Source organism: Ovis canadensis, chromosome 5 (genome assembly GCF_042477335.2).
Source record: "Ovis canadensis isolate MfBH-ARS-UI-01 breed Bighorn chromosome 5, ARS-UI_OviCan_v2, whole genome shotgun sequence".
In the NCBI taxonomy this organism is placed as follows: Eukaryota; Metazoa; Chordata; class Mammalia; order Artiodactyla; family Bovidae; genus Ovis; species Ovis canadensis.
The window spans coordinates 66,776,811-66,802,764 of record NC_091249.1 but is presented as its reverse complement, the minus strand read 5'-3'; the positions used below and the strand labels follow the sequence as shown (position 1 = coordinate 66,802,764).

General features: G+C 39.7%; 1 protein-coding gene across 4 annotated transcripts in view; it reads right to left on the bottom strand.

Moving 5' to 3' along the window:
• Nucleotides 1–25,954, bottom strand: part of ARHGAP26 (Rho GTPase activating protein 26) — a 489,482-nt gene that overhangs the window by 164,648 nt on the left and 298,880 nt on the right. For all 4 annotated transcript variants that reach the window (XM_069592302.1, XM_069592300.1, XM_069592301.1 and 1 more), the window contains exons 15-17: nucleotides 11,808–11,895; nucleotides 10,086–10,144; nucleotides 8,301–8,406 (exon numbers count right to left, since the gene is read on the bottom strand). In XM_069592302.1, the coding sequence (XP_069448403.1) occupies nucleotides 8,301–8,406; nucleotides 10,086–10,144; nucleotides 11,808–11,895 (253 nt within the window). The remainder of the gene's footprint in view (nucleotides 1–8,300; nucleotides 8,407–10,085; nucleotides 10,145–11,807; nucleotides 11,896–25,954) is intronic.

Genomic DNA, 25,954 nt, shown 5'->3' with positions numbered 1-25,954 from the left:
CACAATTGCACTCATCTCACATGCTAGTAAAGTCATGCTCAAAATTCTCCAAGCCAGGCTTCAGCAATACATGAACCATGAACTTCCTGATGTTCAAGCTGGTTTTAGAAAAGGCAGAGGAACCAGAGATCAAATTGGCAACATCCACTGGATCATGGACAAAGCAAGAGAGTTCCAGAAAAACATCTATTTCTGCTTTATTGACTAGGCCAAAGCCTTTGACTGTGTGGATCACAATAAACTGTGGACAATTCTGAAGGAGATGGGAATACCAGACCACCTGACTTGCCTCTTGAGAAGTCTGTATGCAGGTCAGGAAGCAACAGTTAGAACTGGACATGGAACAACAGATTGGTTCCAAATAGGAAAAGGAGTACGTCAAGGCTGTATATTGTCACCCGCTTATTTAACTTCTATGCAGAGTATATCATGAGAAATGCTGGACTGGAAGAAACACAAGCTGGAATCAAGATGGCCAGGAGAAATATCAATAACCTCAGATATGCAGATGACACCACCCTTATAGCAGAAAGTGAAGAGGAACTAAAAAGCCTCTTGATAAAAGTGAAAGTGGAAAGTGAAAAAGTTGGCTTAAAGCTCAACATTCGGAAAACGAAGATCATGGCATCCAGTCCCATCACTTCATGGGAAATAGATGGGGAAACAGTGGCTGACTTTTTTGGGGGGGGCTCCAAAATCACTGCAGATGGTGACTGCAGCCATGAAATTAAAAGACGCTTACTCCTTGGAAGAAAAGTTATGACCAACCTAGATAGCATATTCAAAAGCAGAGATATTACTTTCCCAACTAAGGTCCGTCTAGTCAAGGCTATGGTTTTTCCTATGGTCATGTATGGATGTGAGAGTTGGACTGTGAAGAAGGCTGAGCGCTGAAGAATTGATGCTTCTCCAACTGTGGTGTTGGAGAAGACTCTTGAGAGTCCCTTGGACTGCAAGGAGATCCAACCAGTCCATTCTGAAGGAGATCAGCCCTGGGATTTCTTCGGAAGGAATGATGCTGAAGCTGAAACTCCAGTACTTTGGCCACCTCATGCGAAGAGTTCACTCATTGGAAAATACTTTGATGCTGGGAAGGATTGGGGACAGTAGGAGAAGGGGATGACAGAGGATGAGATGGCTGGATGGCATCACTGACTTGATGGATGTGAATCTGAATGAACTCCAGGAGTTGGTGATGGACAGGGAGGCCTGGTGTGCTGTGATTCATGGGGTGGCAAAGAGTTGGACACGACTGAGTGACTGAACTGAACTGAACTGACTGATCTTTACAGAAACCCAATTCACTCTGCATGTAGATTAAGGAAATGTAAATAAATCCGTGATAACTTGCAGGGATGCCTGGAGGTACTCACACTAGATGGTCAACCCTTGATAACTTGTGGCAAAGAGTCTACATATTTTGCTGAAGTCTCACTTGTATGCCAAGCATCTGCCCCACAATATTCCATGCATTCAACCATATTGCATTATGCATATAAATAGTGCATATTTAGTAAAAAAAAAAAAAAATTCATATATAAATGAACCCACACAGTTCAAATCCATGTTGTTCAGAGGTCAACTGCAATGCCTTTCTGCCCCTGGACAACCACTCATACTCATATGCAGAAATGCAATGTAACATCTTAATGATCTTGAGAGGGCTAGCCAACACAGTGAAGTTGGCTGTGACCAGGGCCATGGAAATAATGCAAGCACTTCATGAGCCAAGAAGTTAACCAACCCTCTGGACTTATTTTGTGTAATGAGACAATAGATTCCCTTGTATTGCATAAGCCACTGTAAACTAGATTTTCTGTTTCTTGCAGCCCAAAGCATCTCAAATGATATAGTACTTCTTTGGAAAAGCAAGAAAAGGGTTCCCTGAAAACACCTAGGAACGAAGGAACAGTTGCTTCAAAAGAGAAAAGAGACTAAGATTTATGTCTCAGTAAGTGTTTTGGGAAAACCAGCTGTGAAAAGGTACTGTTAATAGCCACTCTGGATGTAAGGAGAGCGCTCTAGAATCCTCCCATGCAGCATAAACACTGAAATAAAGTTCCAGTGAGCCACTGTGAATGGTATGTGTGGGGATATTCAACATACTTGGAATCATAATAATATGTAAACATCAGGGAATTACCATGAAATTAGTCTTTATTACTCATCTAATCTTATTTCCTTCTACATTTATAAGACTGGGGATTTTTTTTTTTTTGCCCCCTTCCTACCTGATGAAAACAGAGACTCACATGATTGGAAGGGGAAGTCAGGAAACCAGGCTTAAAGAGGTTAAAAGATTTCCACAAGGTGCAACAGCCAGTTGGGGGCGATTTTCTTTATTATTAAAAATTCTTTGTGCGTTACTTTAGAACAAAATCATTTGCTGAACACCCAATTTAGTGAAAGGAGAATTGTAGAGACACAGGAAATCAAAATTGAATTTTTTTTGTAATTACATTATGTAAGTAAAATCTACTTTTTGAACTTGTTGCTTTGAGTTTCTTTTTCTTTATTTCTAATAGCCTCCTAAATACCAATCCATTCCTCCCAAAATCATTTATCCCTCCTAGAAAACTGCTTCATATGGCCATTCTCGAGCCCAGTAATTCTCAAAAGATTGCATCTGGTTTACCTGTGAAGTAAATCAGAAATGCAGATTCCCAGGCAGAGTCCAATTTAAAAGACTAAGGGTGAGGCCCAGCACTGTCCATGTAAACAAGCTCCCCAGGTGAGTGTAACTGTGCTTTGAAGCACATGACTCCAGACTGTATGCTTTATTCCATGTTCCAAATAGAAAACATCTAATTTTTACAGTAGATTTAAGCTGGAACAACAAAAATATGTGCAGAGCTGCCTATAATTTTTAGGTTCGCTCTGAGGTCTGAAACTGACCCAAGAGGTCTGTGATTTGGATGAACCCTGGCAATCATTTGCATGGAGGTTTGGAGTTTCTTTTCTTCCTTCCAAGACCTTCCCCCCCGCCCCCCCACCCCTCCGCCAATGCATTTCTAGTCGGGATTAAATACAAAATGTCTTAACTCTTCCTCTACAGCTAAAGGAAATCAATTTTTTAAAGTGTTTCAAGAGTGCTTTAAAAAGTACACAAAATATCTTCCCTTTGAACCAGACGCCTGGGACATACAGGGCAAACAGAGTAGGTAATGAGAGAAGTAAACACCAGGTTTTCCAGCAGAACCAACCCCGAAACTAGAACTTAGAAAGGAAGCTGACTGTTAAGTAGTGGACCAGAGGAACAATAGCTCAGGCATATCCTCGGATAAGTTTGAACCTGAGAAAACAGGAATGAAACAGACAAACCTCTTGTCCCAAGTTAACTTTCCCTTCTTGTTATATTTTAAAATAGGACAGTGTCATAAGTGAGAATAGAGAATTTATGTGGAATCTTAGACCTCCTCTGGGTGCCAAAAGATTTCTTCAAACCAAAATAAATACTCCTTACTGGATTCAGCATGCATACAGGCTAAGTCGCTTCAGTCGTATACAACATTTTGCGACCTATGGACTATAGCCCACTACGCTCCTCTGTCCATGGGAATCTCCAGGTAAGAACACCAGAGGGGGCTGCCATGCCCTTCTCCAGGGTATCTTCCCAGCCCAGGGATCAAACCCACATCTCTTATGTCTCCTGCACTGGCAGGCAGATGAGTAGTACCATATACTCTTCTCCACAAGAGATTTTAAATCTAGAGCTGCCAGAGACCAAGAACATAGCACACTGAGAACAGGAGTCTGTGTGTCCTACCACCAGCTCTAACCAACTCCCACTTACAACCATGAGGGCATGTCTATATGTAGATTTCTTAATGATTATATGACAAAGAACTGCCATAGAACCTCACAGGACCAAAAAAAATCATTGTTAAGTATCAAAGATAATACAAAGTGCTCCAGAAATGCTATAAAATAAATAACTAACTTCAGCAACAAAATTGGTTTAAATTTGTTAGAAGGCAGAAAGTCAAGGTTACAATTTGAACACACACATTCCAGCTGTACTTCTCCTTGGCTTAGGGACAAAGACTGAACTTCATGGGGTGGGAAGAGAAGAGGGTGGAACCAGAGGGACAAAGTGAAGCATCCACCAGAGATGAATAACCTCAATGATTCAATACCCACCTTGAGGGTTTCAGATTTTTTTAATTTCTATTTATTTTTCTTTGAGGATCTCTAACAATCCTCAGGGCGTTTTAAAAATGGGAAGATTCAGTTCTGGCTCCTCTGGATCACCACTGACTCTTGGTCTCTCAGTCCAATTAAACTCTCATCATAACTGCACAGCTTGCAATGCCTAACTTCTTTCAGCTGCTTCCTATCCTTTCTCCAGCTGCTCCCAGCAGGTATGGAGGCCTTCTAACACTCAGTGGCCATAAAGCAGTCACAAACGAGCAACACTACACATACTTGGCCAGAGGGTGTACCTAGAACTTTCTCTGTTCTGGCGCAGGCCATTTAAGTGTATGCTGCTGCTGCTGCTCAGTTGCTTCAGTTGTGTCTGACTCTGTGCGACCCCACAGACAACAGCCCACCAGGCTCCGCCGTCCCTGGGATTCTCCAGGCAAGAATACTAACATCTAAACCAGCTTTTCCGTTTCGCAAATGCCTGACTGGGTTATGTGGAACAGGCACCACACTGTCATCTCAGAGAATCTGGAACTACTTTTTTTTTTTTTTAAGTTTTTATTTTTACTTTATTTTACTTTACAATACTGTATTGGTTTTGCCATACATTGACATGAATCCACCATGGGTGTACATGCGATCCCAAACATGAACCCCCCTCCCACCTCCCTCCCCACAACATCTCTCTGGGTCATCCCCATGCACCAGCCCCAAGCATGCTGTATCCTGCATCGGACATAGACTGGTGATTCGATTCTTACATGAAAGTATACATGTTTCAATGCCATTCTCCCAATTCATCCCACCCTCTCCCTCTCCCTCTGAGTCCAAAAGTCCGCTATACACATCTGTGTCTTTTTTGCTGTCTTGCATACAGGGTCATCACTGCCATCTTTCTAAATTCCATATATATGTGTTAGTATACTGTATTGGTGTTTTTCTTTCTGGCTTGCTTCACTCTGTATAATCGGCTCCAGTTTCATCCATCTCATCAGAACTGGTTCAAATGTATTCTTTTTAATGGCTGAGTAATACTCCATTGTGTATATGTACCACAGCTTTCTTATCCCTTCATCTGCTGGTGGACATCTAGGTTGCTTCCATGTCCTGGCTATTATAAACAGTGCTGCAATGAACATTGGGGTACATGTGTCTCTTTCAATTCTGGTTTCCTCGGTGTGTATGCCAAGCAGTGGGATTGCTGGGTCATATGGCAGTTCTATTTGCAATTTTTTAAGGAATCTCCACACTGTTCTCCATAGTGGCTGTACTAGTTTGCATTCCCACCAACAGTGTAGGAGGGTTCCCTTTTCTCCACACCCTCTCCAGCATTTATTGCTTGCAGATTTTTGGATCGCAGCCATTCTGACTGGTGTGAAGTGGTACCTCATCGTGGTCTTGATTTGCATTTCTCTAATAATAAGTGATGTTGAGCATCTTCTCATGTGTTTGTTAGCCATCCGTATGTCTTCTTTGGAGAAATGTCTATTTAGTTCTTTGGCCCATTTTTTGATTGGGTCGTTTATTTTTCTGGAATTGAGTTGCATAAGTTGCTTGTATATTTTTGAGATTAGTTGTTTGTCAGTTGCTTCATTTGCTATTATTTTCTCCCATTCTGAAGGCTGTCTTTTCACCTTGCTTATATTTTCCTTTGTTGTGCAGAAGCTTTTAATTTTAATTAGATCCCATTTGTTTATTTTTGCTTTTATTTCCAGAATTCTAGGAGGTGGATCATAGAGGATCCTGCTGTGATTTATGTCGGAGAGTGTTTTGCCTATGTTCTCCTCTAGGAGTTTTATAGTTCCTGGTCTTACATTTAGATCTTTAATCCATTTTGAGTTTATTTTCGTGTGCGGTATTAGAAAGTGATCTAGTTTCATTCTTTTACAAGAGGTTGACCAGTTTTCCCAGCACCACTTGTTAAAGAGATTGTCTTTACTCCATTGTATATTCTTGCCTCCTTTGTCAAAGAGATTGTCTTTACTCCATTGTATATTCTTGCCTCCTTTGTCAAAGATAAGGTGTCCATATGTGTGTGGATTTATCTCTGGGCTTTCTATTTTGTTCCATTGATCTATATGTCTGTCTTTGTGCCAGTACCATACTGTCTTGATGACTGTGGCTTTGTAGTAGAGCCTGAAGTCAGGCAAGTTGATTCCTCCAGTTTCATTCTTCTTTCTCAAGATTGCTTTGGCTATTCGAGGTTTTTTGTATTTCCATACGAATCTTGAAATTATTTGTTCTAGTTCTGTGAAAAATATCGCTGGTAGCTTGATAGGGATTGCATTGAATCTGTAGATTGCTTTGGGTAGCATACTCATTTTCACTATATTGATTCTTCCAATCCATGAACATGGTATATTTCTCCATCTATTAGTGTCCTCTTTGATTTCTTTCATCAGTGTTTTATAGTTTTCTATATATAGGTCTTTAGTTTCTTTAGGTAGATATATTCCTAAGTATTTTATTCTTTTCATTGCAATGGTGAATGGTATTGTTTCCTTAATTTCTTTTTCTACTTTCTCATTATTAGTGTATAGGAATGCAAGGGATTTCTGTGTAAAGCCCAGTTCTCATTATTTTCAACACACTATCAAGATTCTTTGACATCGGGGTGTGGGGGGGGGGGCATTCCCCTGTTCTCAGTTATGCTTAATTGTTTTTGAACATACAAGCTTGACGTGGTATGGCAAGAAAAAAAATGTGACTCAAAATAAAATACAGCAACCCTTGACTCTGGCTGATTGCTTCTTAGCAGCATGCAAACCACTCTATGTTTATTCATCATTAACATCTGAGTACATTTTATGGTAACATCTATACTCTCTCTCCAAAATCAAGTGCTCAGTAGAAATATGGAGCTTCCTGGTAGCTCAGCTGGTAAAGAATCCACCTGCAATGCAGGAGACCCCAGTTCAATTTCTGGGTCAGGAAGATCAGCTGGAGAAGGGATAGGCTATCCACTCCAGTATTCTTAGGTTTTCCTGGTGGCTCAGCTGGAAAAGAATCCACCTGCAGTGAGAATGTCCTGGGTCCAATCCCTGGGTTGGGAAGATCCCCTGAAAAAAGGAACGGCTACCCACTCCAGTATCTGGCCTAGAGAATTCCATAGACTATACAGTCCATGGGGTTGCAAAGATTCAGACATGACTGGGTGTTTTTCAGGTTCCATTTTCAGTAGTAGAAATATGAAAACAAGCCATCATAATCTCCCTCAGCAAAGTATTTACCCAAAAGACATGACTTAATGGCAGAACAATGCATGCATAAGGGCTGGATTTACAATGTATCAGTTCCACAGAATGTCAAATTTATCAATTCGTGTTAACTGTTATAGTCTGTCTTTTCTTAGACTGTAGTCTCCAATCAAGAACATCCATCAAAGTTAAGAGAAAGTTGGAACATACACATATGCAGTGGCTGATACAATAAGGGGCATCAGCAAGGCCAATCCAAAACAGGTCAAGCAACAGTAAACACACAAGAATTTCAAATGGTTCCAAGACTATAAGTATTCCTAGCAGGAAAATCAAGTCCCCACTGACTTCCTCAGAAGGCAAATGGGCATTTGCCAATTCCTCTATTTTTTATACTACTTCAAGGGTTTTAACACATGTAACTTTTAAATTCAATGACATTATAGAGAAGGGGGAGACTACTACCCATATTTTTGACAGATGAAGAAACTAAGGAATTGAGAGGTCAGTGGCTTGTCCAGGCCTAGTTAAGTGGCTTGTTAAGAACAGAATCAACTTTAGAATTCAGGCCTCTTTATTTCGAATCCAAGTTCTCTAAACTTGTAACATATTCCTGTTTGCCCTCAATCATCACAAGAACATGTAACTCCTGAAAAGTCTGCTTTGTGATCTGGTAACATGGAGGACACACTTCTTGACTTCGATCATCACAAGAGCACAAAGTGTCCTGCAAAACTGTGCCCAATGGCCTGACCGTATGGGAGCCTCCTCAGCCTACCCTGCAAAGCCTACTGCTGAGACCCACTGGAGTTAACATTTCACACATTTCTTTCCTATGCCTTCAGCATCCCTGACGCAACAGTGAGAAAGGGAAACATAAGCAGAACCAAACTCAGTTTTTGTGCTAAGATAAGAAATTTCCAGGGCTGAAGAAAGACCAGCAATTAGTCTTAAACCTACTTTGCCAAGTGGTTCATGAGCAGCTGTAACATCTGCCTGTTTTTCTCTGGGAGCCGATGAACAAGGCTGTGGATTTCAGAGACCCGAGACTCCTGGTTCTCCAGCTCTGCAAAGGAAGGAGGGAGGTAACACTGGATCAGAGTTACAACTAAATCAGTTTGCAAGACAAAAATCAGAGGAAAATAAAGGTGGGGCACAAGAGAGGGAAGATTTCTCACAGAGAAGACCCTGTTCTGTGTACTCATGACTAGACTGACTGGATCTAGAAGTGCTTTTTTTTTTTTTTTAATTTTAAAAAAAAATTTTTATTTTTACTTCATTTTACTTTAAAATACTGTATTGGTTTTGCCATACATTGACATGAATCCACCACGGGTGTACATAGAAGTGCTTTTAATAATGCTTTCCATGACAAAGTTCATGAAAAAATAAGACTGTCCAAAAAATCAAGCCAAGACGGTGACGTACGATAAGGAAACAGAACCTCCTCACTCAGGAGTGGGAATAAATTTGAGAGTGGCTGGCTCCCTAGAGTGGGATCTTTGTTTCAAGGAAGGAAGGAACTTGATGCACTCATTAAGTGATGAGCACATTGTACGTGAACAACACTGCAAGGGTTTCAAATATCAAAATAACGTCTCAAGACTGCATCAAAGACATCAAAGGAAATGTCCAGTTATTTCCAATCACATGAAACAACCAGCTAGGGAGAAGAAAGAAACGGCAGTAAAATAAGGAAATGTTTCTGCCAACCTGTAACCTAAATCATGATCTGTCACATTCTAATGGCTGCACTTGGGTAAGTGGCGTCATGTCTCTGGGAAACAGATTGATGGCACTCACCACACCTATTTATAGCTCTGAGGTGAGTTTTAATTAAAGAATGGTTGCTATGGGTTTGGAATTTCTCTGAGAAAGAAATCACATAAATACCATCTTTACTTTCAGTTTTCTCCCAGGTCTTTCTCCTGTTTTATGGGGGCCACTCTGCATGGATAAGGCCACCAGGACACGAGGTATTCTTTAATGAGGCCAGTAGCAGCTACCAGTGTAAACAAACTCAGATGGCTTAACGGAAGCAGGGAAAAGCACATACTATGGACATAACAGCACGGTGGGGATTTGTGCCAGATTTAAATCTGATAGAGAATCTTACTTCCCCGTACAGGAGGCCTGCCCCACGCAGAAAAATTCCAGTATGCTTAGGGTAGCTTGCACCTAATCCCTATGTATTTTAATACCAGTAATATAACGCCCAGGCTTGCATGATATAGCTGAAGACTGACCAGAAGCTGTAAATACCAGCCATGATGGAAAAGAGGACCGAGAAGTTATATAAACCATGATGGAAAAGAGGACTGAGAAGTTATATAAACGGTGTCGGATTCAGGGAAACATCCCGTGCTCAATTTAGGTAATGGGCAAAGTCTGAGTCATTCCGAAAAATGTTACCTCCAGGGCCGGAAAAGGCCCCAGGAGTTAGAACTCCAATAATCAAAACTAGAAAGTCAAATTTGCTTTTTTCACCTCATCCCTTCCCTGTACCACTAGCCTCCAGCTCACTTCTGAAGCTTCTCCCCTCTACTGTAAATTCAGTATGCTCACAAGGTCCTTAGCAAAACCCAACTTGGTTTTGCTTTCATTCTGTGAGTCTTATGAGTGTGAATATGGGTAGTTTACACACAGCACACAAGGGGTTAGGTAATACTTATTTGGGGATACTTTTCTTTGAAATAGAGAAATCTATTCCCTTTCCCTTAAAACTGTCACAAATAAAAAACTTACTTGCCGCTTTAATGAAACTTCTTTGAAACTGGTACATCATGAGTGGTCCTGGAAGCATTCTGGAATAAAAGGATATACACTAGTCAGTTTAACAAAAGCAGTCCTATTCTCACTACCCAGTAGCCTCCAGATGGCGGACTGTGTTACATTTCTCAAAGACAAAGATCATGGGCAAATGAGCAACTCAGTTTAGTTCAACTTAGTTTCCCTTTTGAAAGGGTCCTGAGATTTCACCTGAAATGTTCATTCTTTCTCCTTTTTTAAGGGAATAGACAAAACTTACGTTTCACAGTCACAAACCAGCAAAGTGCTAATGTAAAAGTCTAGCACAACTGAGAGATTTCCTTTTCAGTCAATGACTCACCCACAACAAGAGCATTTTAAGATGTGCCTGAAATACAGGCAACTAACCCAACTTTTGCAATCATCAGTCTTAAACTCTTGTCTTCCTGGCAGCTTGTTATTAATCACTTCATCTGGAAACACTATGTGAGACTTTTGTAGGTGTTTTTTATAGCAAATTCCTTATGGAGTATTGCTCCAGTATGCCAACCCTTAATATTAGGCATGACATAATCAAATTTTACCTGCTATCATAAAAAATATGTATATTTTATACACAGTGTCTATTAGCTAATTAATATCAAGATGCACAGATAAGTACTAAATATAAACCTCTAGCATCTAGGCTTTATATAATCTATTATGGTAGTATTTGGTGTATGAATATGTTTAACTGAAAATTTGAGTATTTTTACTGATAGTCCAAACAATAAGCTTCTCAACAGATTATCTATGGTCCTTGTTTCAGATTTCATTTTATTCTCACTGGATCCCCTGATTCAACTCTTAGTCATCACTTACATGACATCTTACTCTTGATATCAAGAGCCTTCCAGCAATTCCCCAACAGCCAATAAAACCGGCATCACCAATTCCTTTCCTGTGGCTTTCGAACCAAGTAAATCTTAACAGATTTGTAGAAATGCTTATGTAATTCCCGATTATAGTTCTCCTCTTTGTTTATGACTAGACCCCCACTTTCCTGCTCAAGAGGGACCACAGTGGAGAACTACAGCATCCCTATGCTTCACATCTAGCATGCCTTTCAGTCCACTTGGAAACTGAGATGTAAGCAGCTAGTCAATCACCCACTCCCTTAATAACCAAGGGAAGGGTAGGGGGCAGCAGGAGTAACACATGTATTATTATAAGAAAAGCAGTCTTCTCGCCAACAAAGTCATATTTTCCAATCTAAGCACAAGGAGTTAAAAAGGAGTACCATTAAAGTTCTCATTTTTAAGGAGCAACATTAGCAATACACTATCTATGCAAGGTGCAGAACTCTCAGAATACACAGGGTATGTAATCACGCATTCTCAACACAATGGGATATGTGATTCCTTGTTTTCTTAGCTGATTACCCAAGCATTACAGGAAATACCATATTTGAGGTTCTGTTAAAGGCTGATCATCAGAGAGCTTCTCAAAAAGAGCAAAGCTTCCTAAATCACTCATGGCACCATTGCACAATGGCAATCCATCAACTCTGGATGATTTATAATTGGTTTGAACAGCTCAGCTAATTGCACCCACACATAAGCTGTTTCCACATCTCAAACTCCCACCCATCAGTCCTCTGGAGGCTGAAAATAAAACTGCTTGCTTCTTGATTGCATGATAACAAGCTGGCACCATGCCCTGCAAATGGAAAGTCCCTACCTTAGGTAGGTCTTCAAAGCACTAGTGATGGTCTTTATCTCCCACTCGGCACAGATATCCATTTCTGTTTCAGAAGCTGTTTTGGGGTCTAAAGAGAAGAAAAGACAATGGGTAAAACAGAGCAGAAAATATAGCTAAAAAACAACCATGCATAAAAGCATTCAACCTCCCTGCTAAACAAGGAAATCCAAAGTAAAAACAAAAATGACAGCTAGTTTTTCCTGATGGAATTAGAAAACTTTAAAAATCCAAATATCTACTGCTGGCAAAAATGCAGTGAAACTGATCCTCTCAGAAACTGCTGGACGCAGATGAATTAATGCAAGAGATGTAAGAAGAAATTTGGCAATATATATCAAGCCCTAAAAATGTTTATACACTTTGAAACAGTAATCCCACTTCTCACAACCCATCCTCAGGAAATAAGACAAGATGTGAGAAAGTTACATACACTCAAAATGTCCACCCTACACTACTATTGATAACACCACAATACATTTTAAAAGAACAACCCAAACAGCCAATGATAGAATGATTAAATTAATCCTGGTCTATTCCTGATGGAATAGCATGCCACCTTTACATGAAAATGATAACTACATTGCAAAATGGAAAATGCCTGAATTATCATGCAATGTCAAGCAAAAAAAAAAAAAAAGATTCAAAGTTTTGTGAGAAACTCAAATGAATGAAAGCTGAAAGGAAATATTCTAAAAAGAAAAGTGTGGTTGGAGAATGGCAGAATTGTGTTTTTAATTTTTTTAAAAACTATGACTTGATTCCATTACTTATATATTTTAAATTGCCCTAAACCAAGATGTGCAAAAAACAACCACCATAATTATATCAACTCCTGATCATTTCTTCATTTCCTCTGTGTATACTTCCAAACAAATGTGTGTATTTCAGATAAATGTATACTGTAAAAGAAGAGATAATTCTTGTAGTCTTTCTGAGCAGCACACAGGCAGGCAAGAGGAGAGGCAGAGGTTGGGAAATACGAACTGTTTCAGAAACCAGCAGAAACCTGGATTCTAGCTGGCAAGAAGTCAGAAGCAGAGTCTCTCAGTGCACTGAATGGACAACCCAGCTTCTTGCGATTTGCCTCCCAGCTCCCATTGCCATTTCTTTCTGCACAGCGTTCAGTTCATTTTCAGCTGGGCTGCTACCCTTTTCTTACACCTACTCCCCATGCTCAGGTGAGGCCCCACTCTTCCAGGTTGGGGCGGGGGGAGGATGAGATGTTTCTGAACCCAGGGACTGGTTCAGGGATGGTCCAAGACCTAAGCCAGGTCAGTCAGCATGAAGTCCAGGACTTCTCTAGGAAAGAAGAAAAAGCACTCGCTGTGCACCGGGGGGTGGGGGGGGTGGGGGGGGCTATACTGCTGCCCTGAATGCCACCACGTGGAGCCTGAGAGCATAGTCTGACAGACAAAGCCACGGGGAGAGGCTGAGAGTCTGGATGACATGGTCTGAGCCTCTGTAGACCACCATGCCTTTTTAATCAAATAAGCCAAAAAAGTCCCTTTTTGCTTAAGCCAGTTAAGGTCAGGTTCTCTGCTCTTTACAATCCAAAGAGGTCTAAACGTTGCAGCAGGTAAATGGAGACAGCAACCAGACTCTCTCTTTCTGGACAGTCTCAGAAGAAAGAGGATCCTCCTGCAGGGCCCACAGCCTTGCAGATGGAAACGCCCACAGGTGGGCATGACACATTTTCCATTTACTTTCATCCTAGTGAGAAGAGGTAAAAAATCATGAGTGGCTTAAGGATTTAGGCCCTAGTCCCCAAGTAAGGGCACAAATCCAGTTGGTATCTACTGTTCTCAGTGCGTTCTCCTGACAGGGCCCTGGTTCAGTAAGTGTTTGGCTCCGAATGCCATAACATTAATTCTTTCCTGGCTTTGCCATCTCACACTCCCTTAATGGTTTGTTTCTTCCTGTGGAAGTGTAGGTACCAAACAACTTCGCTTACCATGACCTTCCTCCCTCCCTATCCCCAAGACACATGGAAAGCTGCCACAGTGCATGGTTCTTGGATGCAAGACAAATGTTACTGTACATTTTTCTGAGGAACAAACCAACTTCTACCCAAGAAGAGTGAACATGACACTAAATAAGGAGCAGTTGGCAGGTCTGGGAGTTGTGAACTGTTCCATGAACCACATTTAGCAAACTAATGATTAGCTTCCACTTATTCGGGCTCTGTAACCATAGGAATATTGTGTAACATTACGGAGAGGAGAGTCAAATTACAGCCAGGCTAAAGGGCTTTTTATAGCACTGATGAGGCAAAGTTCATAACTTGAGTACGTTCATTTTAATTCATTTAATGTCCAAACTAAATTGAATACAGCCTCCAAAACTACCCCATTTTCAGAAAGTACTGCCAAAGCTCCCCTCCCTACCAAAGCTCCCCTCACTTACAGAAGCTTTCTGGCAGCACCTACATATGATACAGAGACATAATTGACAATTTCCTTCATAACTCAGTACATTTCTTTCCACCAGGTGGCTTGACGATTGTAGACTTAGTAACACTGACCTAAGCTAGAGGAGCAGTCCAATGTACAGAAAGGCATCATATAGGTAGAGGCATTCCTCTTCAACCTACTCCCTGCATGAATTCAGAAAAGCAGGAGATATGGGTTGGAAGTGACGGTTACACGGCGGGAATGGTCTTAGAAATGTCACACCGGATCACAGAAGATCCAGTGATCCACTGTTGTGCTGTTGACAAAGTCACTAGGGATCTTCTGGGTGAAGGGATTAGGAAAGTCACCAATACACAACTAATCTCCTAATGCTACATTATAATGTATACACATTAAAATATTTTCTCTTTAACTGTGAAGGTAACACACGCATGGGGTAAAAAAAAAAAAAGAAAAAAAAAAAAAGAAAATCACACAAAACAAATACATATACACCAAAAGTAAAACTTCCCCTGCTAGAGGTTACTCAATACCAGTTTTGTCACCAATACAGTATATTAACGCATATACATGGAATTTAGACAGGGTAATGATGATCCTACATGCAAGGCAGCAAAAGAGACACAAATGTAAAGAACAGACTTTTGGACTATGTGGGAAGTCCACATAGTCCACATAGGTGAAGGTGGGATGATTTGCGAGAGTAGCACTGAAACATGTATATTACCATATGTAAAACAGATGACCAGTGTAAGTTCAATGCATGAGGCAGAGCACTCAAAGTCAGTGCTCTGGGACAACCCAGAGGGATGGGATAGGGAGGGAGGTGGGAGGGGGGTTCAGGTTGGGGGGACACATGTACACCTGTGGGTGATTCATGTCGATGTGTGGCCAAAAAACCGTACAATATTATAAAGAAATTATCTTCTAATTAAAATAAATGAATTAAAAACAAAATACCACTTTTGTCATGTGTATGTGATCTCTAACAGTGTGTACGTGAACAAGCAGTTAACTGACTACGTATAGCTTTCTAAAACCACAAATGGAAGCACACTCTAGATGCCATTCTGTGCACTGCTATTTTCATTTCATAATATCTTAAGAAATAGTTTCCTATTAGTAGACAAATGTATCTAACTCACAGTACTTCACTGTACCATACTTAATGCCCCCATTCAAAGAGATTCAGGTTGTTCCCTAGATTTTGCTATGGTAAACAATGATATAAAACCACTGTTCCCTTGTAGATTATCTTACCTACAGAAAAAATTCCTCTAAGTGGAATTTCTGAGTCAAAAAGAAAGTGCATTTTTAATTTTGAAAGATATTGTTCAACTATCTCTCAGAGGTTATACCATTACATTTAAGAATGAGTGTGACTCCCTCCTCAATTCCTTGACAACAATGAAGAATCAAACAATTTGATCTTAGTCACTCTGACAGGTTAAAGAAAAACAGCTCATCTACTTTAATTTGCAATTTTGTCTGAGCAGGAAAATTGAGAATCCTCTCTTGCATGTGTGTTTTAAAGTCAAATTTACTGAAGTATAACTCACCTTTTTAAAGTATACAGTTCCATGATTTTTGACAAATATATATAGTCATGTAACCACTGCCACAATCAAGATATAAGTCATTTTCCTCATACCCTCTCCAAACTCTCTTGTGCCTCTTTCTCCACAGTCACTTCCCTCCCTCCATCTCCAGCCCCTGGCAACCCCTTTCCATGGCATAATACTCATGAAATTCACCATGCTGCTGCATATACAAGTAGTTCAATCCTTTTCTTAGTGAGTAGTATTCAATTTTATGGGCATATCCACTGACTAGTTGATGGAATTTGTGCTGTTTTCAATTTTTGACTGTTATGAATAAAGCTGCTATAAATACTTGCAATGGGTCTTATGAACTACTTTTTTGTCTCCTGAGTAAATACTCAGAGGTAGAACTGGGTCAAAATATGTAGGAGTAGGTCATATGGTAAATATGTTCAACTTTATCAAACCTATCAAATGGTTTCCAAAACAGTTGGGCTATTTTGCATTCGCAGTAGCCAACAGGAGAACTCTAGTTGCTTCATATATTTGTCAACACATGATACAACTATGTGTTTAATTTTGAAATTTTAGCTCTATTAGGTATGTAGAAATAACTCATTTTTGAAATTTGATTTTCCTTAATGACTAATGATGTTGGTCATCTTTTCATGTGCTTTTTGGTCATCTATATATTTTCTCTGGTGAACTATTTGTTCAAATCTTATGTCCATTTTAAAAACTGAATTGCAAGTTATTTTTAATACATTCAGGCTATAAATCATTATTCAGACATATATTTTACAAATATTTTCCCTTGATCTGTAGCTCATCTTTTCTTTTTCCTAATATATTTTAAAGAGCAGATTTTTTTTTTTTAATGGATAAGGTTCAGTTAATCAGATTTTTCTTTCATGGTTCCTGCTCTTTGTGTTCTAGCCAAGAAATCTTTTCTACAACAAGATAGCAAAGATAGATTCTCTCCTAAATCTTAAAGTTTAACAGTTTTATCTCTTAGGTTTAGGATCATTTGTCTATTTTGAGTCAATTTCTGTACATAGTTTAAGATAAGGGTTGAATTTATTTTTCCTCATATAGATGTCCAATTACATTAGTACCATTTGTTGAAAGGACTGTCGTTTCCCCCACTAAACTACTTTGACATCTTTATCCAAATTAATTGACCCCATATATGTGGACCCTATTTCTGGATTCTCTTGCCTGTTCCACTGATCTATATGTCATTCCTAACCATACTGTCTGAATTTCCTGCATATAAACATTAGTTGTATTTTGGTTTTTGTCTTTTTCTAAAATCTTGAGTCTTTCACAATATTCATTCTCCATTATGAATGGAGAAAGACATTTATGTAAATATACTATGATTCGAGGGGCAGTCCTAAGATGGCAGAGGAATAGGACAAGGAGAACACTTTCTCCCCCACAAATTCATCAAAAGAACATTTAAACGCTGAGTAAATTCCACAAAACAACTTCTGAATGCCGGCAGAGGACATCAGGCACCCAGAAAAGCAACCCATTGTCTTCAAAAGGAGGTAGGAAAAAATATAAAAGACAAAAAGAGAAACAAAAATGGTAGGGATGGAGCTCCATCCCGGGAAGGGAGTCTTAAAAAGAGAGAAGTTTCCAAACACCAGGAAACACTCTCACTGCAGAATCTGTGGTGAGCCTTGAAAGCAGAGGGCAATATACCTGGGAGGAAAAATAAATAAATAATTAAAACCCACAGATAACAAGCCCAACAGTAACTCCCCCAGCAGAGAAGCAGCGCAGACGCCATTGGGCATGAATGCCCCGAGGGTAATCAGAGTGAACTAACTTGGGCTAGCAAACCAGACTGTGGGATAGCTACCACGCGAAAAGCCCTAACCTAAGACACCACCAGCACTGCACACAGAACAAAGGACTGAACTGAACTAGCTGGGTGCAGACCATCCCCCTCCAGTGACAGGCAGCCAGAGCTGGAAGGGGGCAATCGCAGCCTCAGAGAGACATTATCTACCAAACTGCAAGCAGGCTTCTTTGCTAACTAAGACTTCATGGGGTTCTGGACAGTCATCATCTGCCTGAGAAGGTGCGCCGGTTGTACACCCAGAAAACTGAGCGGCAGGGATGGGAGAGATGATAAGTCGCAGCGACTGCGCCTGCCAAACACCTCATCACCTGAGCTGCTCGGACCTGGGAAGGCACAAAATGCAGACCCATCCAAGTCTGCGCCTCTGACGACTACCCGAGTGCCTGAACCTGAGCGGCTTAGACCTGGGAGGTGCATGCAGCCCAGGACTGGCCTCGGATGGTTCCTGGCAGAGCAACCTAGAGCCTGAGCAGTGCGGACAGGGAGGGAACAGGCGCCATGAGCTGGGGCAGGCCCAGTGTGGCTGAGGCACTGCGAGCACACGCCAGTGTTTTCTGCAGCGTCCCTCCCTCCCCACAGTGCAACTGAACAAGTGAGCCTAAAAAAGTGTCCACCACCGCCCGCCTTGTGTCAGGGTGGAAATCAGACACTGAAGAGAGCAGCAAATAGAAGAAGCTAAAACAGAGGGAACCGCCTTGGAAGTGACAGGTGCAACAGATTAAAACCCTGTCGTTAATACCGACTACATAGGAAGGGGCCTATAGATCTTGAGAAATATAAGCCGGACCAAGAAACTATCCGAAAATGAACTGACCCAACACTGCCCACACACCACCAGAGAAAGTCCTAGATATATTTTTACTATTTTTATGATCATTCTTTTTTTTTTTAACTTTTTAAAATGTTAAGTCCTCTATTACTCCTTTAATTTTCATTTTTATAACCTACTATTACTTTTCCAAAAAAGACCCTATTTTTTAAAGCAAACTTCATATATATATTTTTAAAATAATTTTTGTGACTTTCTTTTTTTTTATTCTTCTTCTTTTCTTTAATATTGTATTTTTGAAATTCCAACCTCTACTCTAGATTTTTAATCTTTGCTTTTTGGTATTTGTTATCAATCTTGTACCTTTAAGAATGCAATCTTCAGTACCCATTTTTACTTGGGAGCAAGATTACTGGCTTGACTGCTCTCTCCCCCTTCGGACTCTCCTTTTTCTCCACCAGGTCGACTCTGTCTCCTCCCTCTCCCTCCTCTTCTCTACCCAACTCTGTGAATCTCTGTGTGTTACAGACGGCGGAGAACACTTAGGGACTGATTACTGGCTGGATCTGTCTCTCTCCTTTTCATTCCCCCCTTTTATCCTCCTGGCCACCTCTGTCTCCTTCCTCCCTCTTCTCTTCTCTGTATAACTCCGTGAACATCTCTGAGTGGTCCAGACTGTGGAGTGCACAAAAGAAAGTGATTACTGGCTAGCTTGCTCTCTCCTATTTTGATTCCACCTCATCTCAGTCGGGTCACCTCTGAGTCCCTCTTCCCTCTTCTCTTCTCCATGTAACTCTGTGAACCTCTCTGGGTGTCCCTCACTGTACAGAAACTTTTCATCTTTAGCCTAGGTGTTTTATCAATGGTGCTGTACAGAAGAAGTCTTGAGACTACTGTAAAAATAAGACTGAAAACCAGAAGCAGGAGGCATAAGTCCAAATCCTGAGAACATCAGAGAACATTCCCTGACTCCAGGGAACATTAATCAATAGGAGCTCATCAACACCTCCATACCTACACTGAAAGCAAGCATCACCCAAGGGCCAACAGGTTCCAGAGCAAAACATACCATGCAAATTCTCCAGCAACACAGGAACACAGCCCTGAGCTTCAATACACAGGCTGCCCAAAGTTACTCCAAAACCATTGACATCTCATAACTCGTTACTGGACACTTCATTGCATTCCAGAGAGAAGAAATCCAGTTCCACCCACCAGAACACCCACACAAGCTTCCCTAACCAAGAAACCTTGACAAGTCACTAATACAACCCCACCCACAGTGAGGAAACTCCACAATATAAAGAACTCCACAAACTGCTAGAATACAGAAAGGCCACCCCAAACTCAGTAAAATAAACAAGATGAAGAGACAGAGGAATATCCAGCAGGTAAAGGAACAGGATAAATGCCCACTAAACCAAACAAAAGAGGAAGAGATAGGGAATCTACCTGATAAAGAATTCTGAATAATGATAGTGAAAATGATCCAAAATCTTGAAAACAAAAGGGAATTACAGATAAACAGCCTGGAGACAAGAATTGAGAAGATGCAAGAAAGGTTTAACAAGGACCTAGAAGAAATAAAAAAGAGTCAATATATAATGAATAATGCAATAAATGAGATCAGAAACACTCTGGAGGCAACAAATAGCAGAATAACGGAGGCAGAAGATAGGATTAGTGAAGTAGAAGATAGAATGGTAGAAATAAATGAATCAGAGAGGAAAAAAGAAAAACGAATTAAAAGAAATGAGGACAATCTCAGAGACCTCCAGGACAACAATAAACGCTCCAACATTCGAATCATAGGAGTCCCAGAAGAAGAAGACAAAAAGAAAGACTGTGAGAAAATACTTGAGATAATAGTTGAAAACTTCCCTAAAATGGGGAAGGAAATAATCACCCAAGTCCAAGAAACCCAGAGAGTCCCAAACAGGATAAACCCAAGGCGAAACACGCCAAGAAACATATTAATCAAATTAACAGATCAAACACAAATAACAAATATTAAAAGCAGCAAGGGAAAAACAACAAATAACACACAAGGGAATTCGATAAGGATAACAGCTGGTCTTTCAATAGAAACTCTTCAGGCCAGGAGGGAATGGCAAGACATACTTAAAGTGATGAAAGAAAATAACCTACAGCCCAGATTACTGTACTCAGCAAGGATCCCATTCAGATATGAAGGAGAAATCAAAAGCTTTACAGACAAGCAAAAGCTGAGAGAATTCAGCACCACCAAACCAGCTCTCCAACAAATGCTAAAGGATATTCTCTAGACAGGAAACAAGGGTGTATAAACTCAAACCCAAAACAATAAAGTAAATGGCAAGGGGATCATACTTATCAATAATTATCATAAATATAAATGGGTTGAATGCCCCAACCAAAAGACAAAGAGTGGCTGAATGGATACAAAAACAAGACCCCTATATATGTTGTCTGAAAGAGACCCACCTTGAAACAAGGGACACATACAGACTGAAAGTGAAGGGCTGGAAAAAGATATTCCATGCAAATAGAGACCAAAAGAAAGCAGGAGTAGCAATGCTCATATCAGATAAAACAGACTTTAAAATAAAGGCTGTAAAAAGAGACAAAGAAGGACACTAAATAATGATCAAAGGACCAATCCAAGAAGAAGATATAACAATTATAAATATATATGCACCCAACATAGGAGCACTACAATATGTAAGACAAATGTTAAAAAGTATGAAAGGGGAAATTAACAATAACACAATAATAGTGGGAGACTTTAATACCCCAGTCATACCTATGGATAGATCAACTAAATAGAAAATTAACAAAGAAACCCAAACTTTAAATGATACAATAGACCAGTTAGACCTAATTGATATCTATAGGACATTTCACCCCAAAACAATGAATTTCACCTTTTTCTCAAGCACACACAGAACCTTCTCCAGGGTAGATCACATTCTGGGCCATAAATCTAGCCTTGTTAAATTCAAAAAATTTGAAATCATTCCAAGCATCTTTTCTGACCACAATGCAGTAAGATTAGATCTCAATTACAGGAGAAAAACTATTAAAAATTTCAACACATACAGGCTGAACAACACGCTGCTGAATAACCAACAAATCACAGAAGAAATAAAAAATGAAATCAAAACATACATAGAAACGAATGAAAATGAAAACACAACAACCCAAAACCTGTGGGACATTGTAAAAGCAGTGCTAAGAGGAAAGTTCATAGCAATACAGGCATACCTCAAGAAACAAGAAAAAAGTAAAATAAATAACTTAACTCTACACCTAAAGCAACCAGGAAAGGAAGAAATGAAGAACCACAGGGTTAGTAAAAGGAAAGAAATCTTAAAAATTAGGGCAGAAATAAATGCAAAAGAAACAAAAGAGACCATAGCAAAAATCAACAAAGCCAAAAGCTGGTTCTTTGAAAGGATAAATAAAATTGACAAACCATTAGCCAGACTCATCAAGGAACAAAGGGAGAAAAGTCAAATCAATAAAATTAGAAATGAAAATGGAGAGATCACAACAGACAACACAGAAATACAAAGGATCATAAGAGACTACTATCAGCAATTATATGCCAATAAAATGGACAACGTGGAAGAAACGGACAAATTCTTAGCAAAGTACAACTTTCCAAAACTGAACCAGGAAGAAACAGAAAATCTTAACAGACCCATCACAAGCACGGAAACTGAAACTGTAATCAGAAATCTTCCAGCAAACAAAAGCCCAGGTCCAGAAGGCTTCACAGCTGAATTCTACCAAAAATTTAGAGAAGAGCTAACACCTATCCTACTCAAACTCTTCCAGAAAATTGCAGAGGAAGGTAAACTTCCAAACTCATTCTATGAGGCCACCATCACCCTAATAACAAAACCTGACAAAGATGCTACAAAAATAGAAAACTACAGGCCAATATCACTGATGAACATAGATGCAAACATCCTTAACAAAATTCTAACAATCAGAATCGAACAACACATTAAAAAGATCATACGCCATGACCAAGTGGGCTTTATCCCAGGGATGCAAGGATTCTTCAATATCTGCAAATCAATCAGTGTAATACATCACATAAACAAATTGAAAAATAAAAGCCATATGACTATCTCAATAGATGCAGAGAAAGCCTTTGACAAAATGCAACATCCATTTATGATAAAAACTCTCCAGAAAGCAGGAATAGAAGGAACATACCTCAACATAATAAAAGCTATATACGACAAACCCACAGCAAACCTTATCCTCGATGGTGAAAAATTGAAAGCATTTCCGCTAGAGTCAGGAACAAGACAATGGTGCCCACTTTCACCGCTACTATTCAACATAGTTTTGGAAGTTTCGGCCGCAGCAATTAGAAGACAAAAAGAAATAAAAGGAATCCAAATTGGAAAAGAAGAAGTAAAACTCTCACTGTTTGCAGATGACATGATCCCCTACACAGAAAACCCTAAAGACTCCACCAGAAAATTACTAGAGCTAATCAATGAATATAATAAAATTGCAGGATATAAAATTAACACACAGAAATCCCTTGCATTCCTATACACTAATAACGAGAAAATAGAAAGAGAAATTAAGGAAACAATCCCATTCACCATTGCAATGAAAAGAATAAAATACTTAGGAATATATCTACCTAAAGAAACTAAAGACCTATATATAGAAAACTAAAAAACACTGGTGAAAGAAATCAAAGAGGACACTAATAGATGGAGAAATATACCATGTTCATGGATCGGAATAATTAATATAGTGAAAATGAGTATACTACCCAAAGCAATCTACAGATTCAATGCAATCCCTGTCAAGCTACCAACGGTATTTTTCACAGAGCTAGAACAAATAATTTCACAATCTGTATGGAAATACAAAAAACCTGAATAGCCAAAGCAATCTTGAGAAAGAAGAATGGAACTGGAGGAATCAACCTGCCTGACTTCAGGCTCTACTACAAAGCCACAGTCATCAAGACAGTATGGTACTGGCACAGAGACAGAAATATAGATCAATGGAACAAAATAGAAAGCCCAGAGATAAACCCATGCACCTATGGACACCTTATCTTTGACAAAGGAGGCAAGAATATACAATGGAGTAAAGACAATCTCTTTAACAAGTGGTGCTGGGAAAACTGGTCAACCACTTGTAAAAGAATGAAACTAGAACACTTTCTAACACCGCACACGAAAATAAACTCAAAGTGGATTAAAGATCTAAATGTAAGACCAGAAACTATAAAACTCAGAAGAGGACATAGGCAAAACACTCTCTAACATAAATCACATTAAGATCCTCTATGACCCACCTCCCAGAATATTGGAAATAAAAGCAAAAATAAACAAATGGGATCTAATTAAAATTAAAAGCTTCTGCACAACAAAGGAAAATATAAGCAAGGTGAAAAGACAGCCTTCTGAATGGGAGAAAATCATAGCAAATGAAGCAACTGACAAACAACTAATCTCAAAAATATACAAGCAACTTATGCAGCTCAATTCCAGAAAAATAAATGACCCAATCAAAAAATGGGCCAAAGAACTAAATAGACATTTCTCCAAAGAAGACATACGGATGGCTAACAAACACATGAAAAGATGCTCAACATCACTCATTATCAGAGAAATGCAAATCAAAACCACAATGAGGTACCACTTCACACCAGTCAGAATGGCTGCGATCCAAAAATCTGCAAGCAATAAATGCTGGAGAGGGTGTGGAGAAAAGGGAACCCTCCTACACTGTTGGTGGGAATGCAAACTAGTACAGCCACTATGGAGAACGGTGTGGAGATTCCTTAAAAAATTGCAAATAGAACTACCTTATGACCCAGCAATCCCACTGCTGGGCATACACACCGAGGAAACCAGAATTGAAAGAGACACATGTACCCCAATGTTCATCGCAGCACTGTTTATAATAGCCAGGACATGGAAACAACCTAGATGTCCATCAGCAGATGAATGGATAAGAAAGCTGTGGTACATATACACAATGGAGTATTACTCAGCCGTTAAAAAGAATTCATTTGAATCAATTCTGATGAGATGGATGAAACTGGAGCCGATTATACAGAGTGAAGTAAGCCAGAAAGAAAAACACCAATACAGTATACTAACACATATATATGGAATTTAGGAAGATGGCAATGACGACCCTGTATGCAAGACAGGGAAAGAGACACAGATGTGTATAACGGACTTTTGGACTCAGAGGGAGAGGGAGAGGGTGGGATGATTTGGGAGAATGACATTCTAACATGTATACTATCATGTGAATTGAATCGCCAGTCTATGTCTGACGCAGGATGCAGCATGCTTGGGGCTGGTGCATGGGGATGACCCAGAAAGATGTTATGGGGAGGGAGGTGGGAGGGGGGTTCATGTTTGGGAATGCATGTAAGAATTAAAGATTTTAAAATTTAAAACAATAAATATATATATAAAAAAAGAATGAAACTAGAACACTTTCTAACACCGCACACGAAAATAAACTCAAAGTGGATTAAAGATCTAAATGTAAGACCAGAAACTATAAAACTTTAGAAGAGGACATAGGCAAAACACTCTCTAACATAAATCACATTAAGATCCTCTATGACCCACCTCCCAGAATATTGGAAATAAAAGCAAAAATAAACAAATGGGACCTAATTAAAATTAGAAGCCTCTGCACAACAAAAGAAAATATAAGCAAGGTGAAAAGACAGCCTTCAGAATGGGAGAAAATAATAGCAAATGAAGCAACTGACAAACAACTAATCTCAAAAATATACAAGCAACTTATGCAACTCAATTCCAGAAAAATAAACGACCCTATCAAAAAATGGGCCAAAGAACTAAATAGACATTTCTCCAAAGAAGACATACAGATGGCTAACAAACACAGGAAAAGATCACTCAACATCACTCATTATCAGAGAAATGCAAATCAGAACCACAATGAGGTACCATTTCATGCCAGTCAGAATGGCTGCGATCCAAGCAATAAATGGTGGAGAGGGTGTGGAGAAAGGGGAACCCTCCTACACTGTTGGTGGGGATGCAAACTAGTACAGCCACTATGGAGAACAGTGTGGAGATTCCTTAAAAAATTGCAAATAGAACTGCCTTATGACCCAGCAATCCCACTGTTGGGCATACACACTGAGGAAACCAGAACTGAAAGAGACACGTGTACCCCAGTGTTCATCGCAGCACTGTTTATAATAGCCAGGACATGGAAGCAACCTAGATGTCCACCAGCAGATGAATGGATAAGAAAGCTGTGGTACATATACACAATGGAGTATTACTCAGCCATTAAAAAGAATATATTTGAATCAGTTCTAACGTGGTAGATGAAACTGGAGCTGATTATACAGAGTGAAGTAAGCCAGAAAGAAAAACACCAATACAGTAACGCATATATATGGAATTTAGAAAAATGGTAATGGTAACCCTGTATGCGAGACAGCGAAAGAGACACAGATGTATAGAACAGTCTTTTGGACTGTGCAAGAGGGAGGGGGTGGGATGACTTGG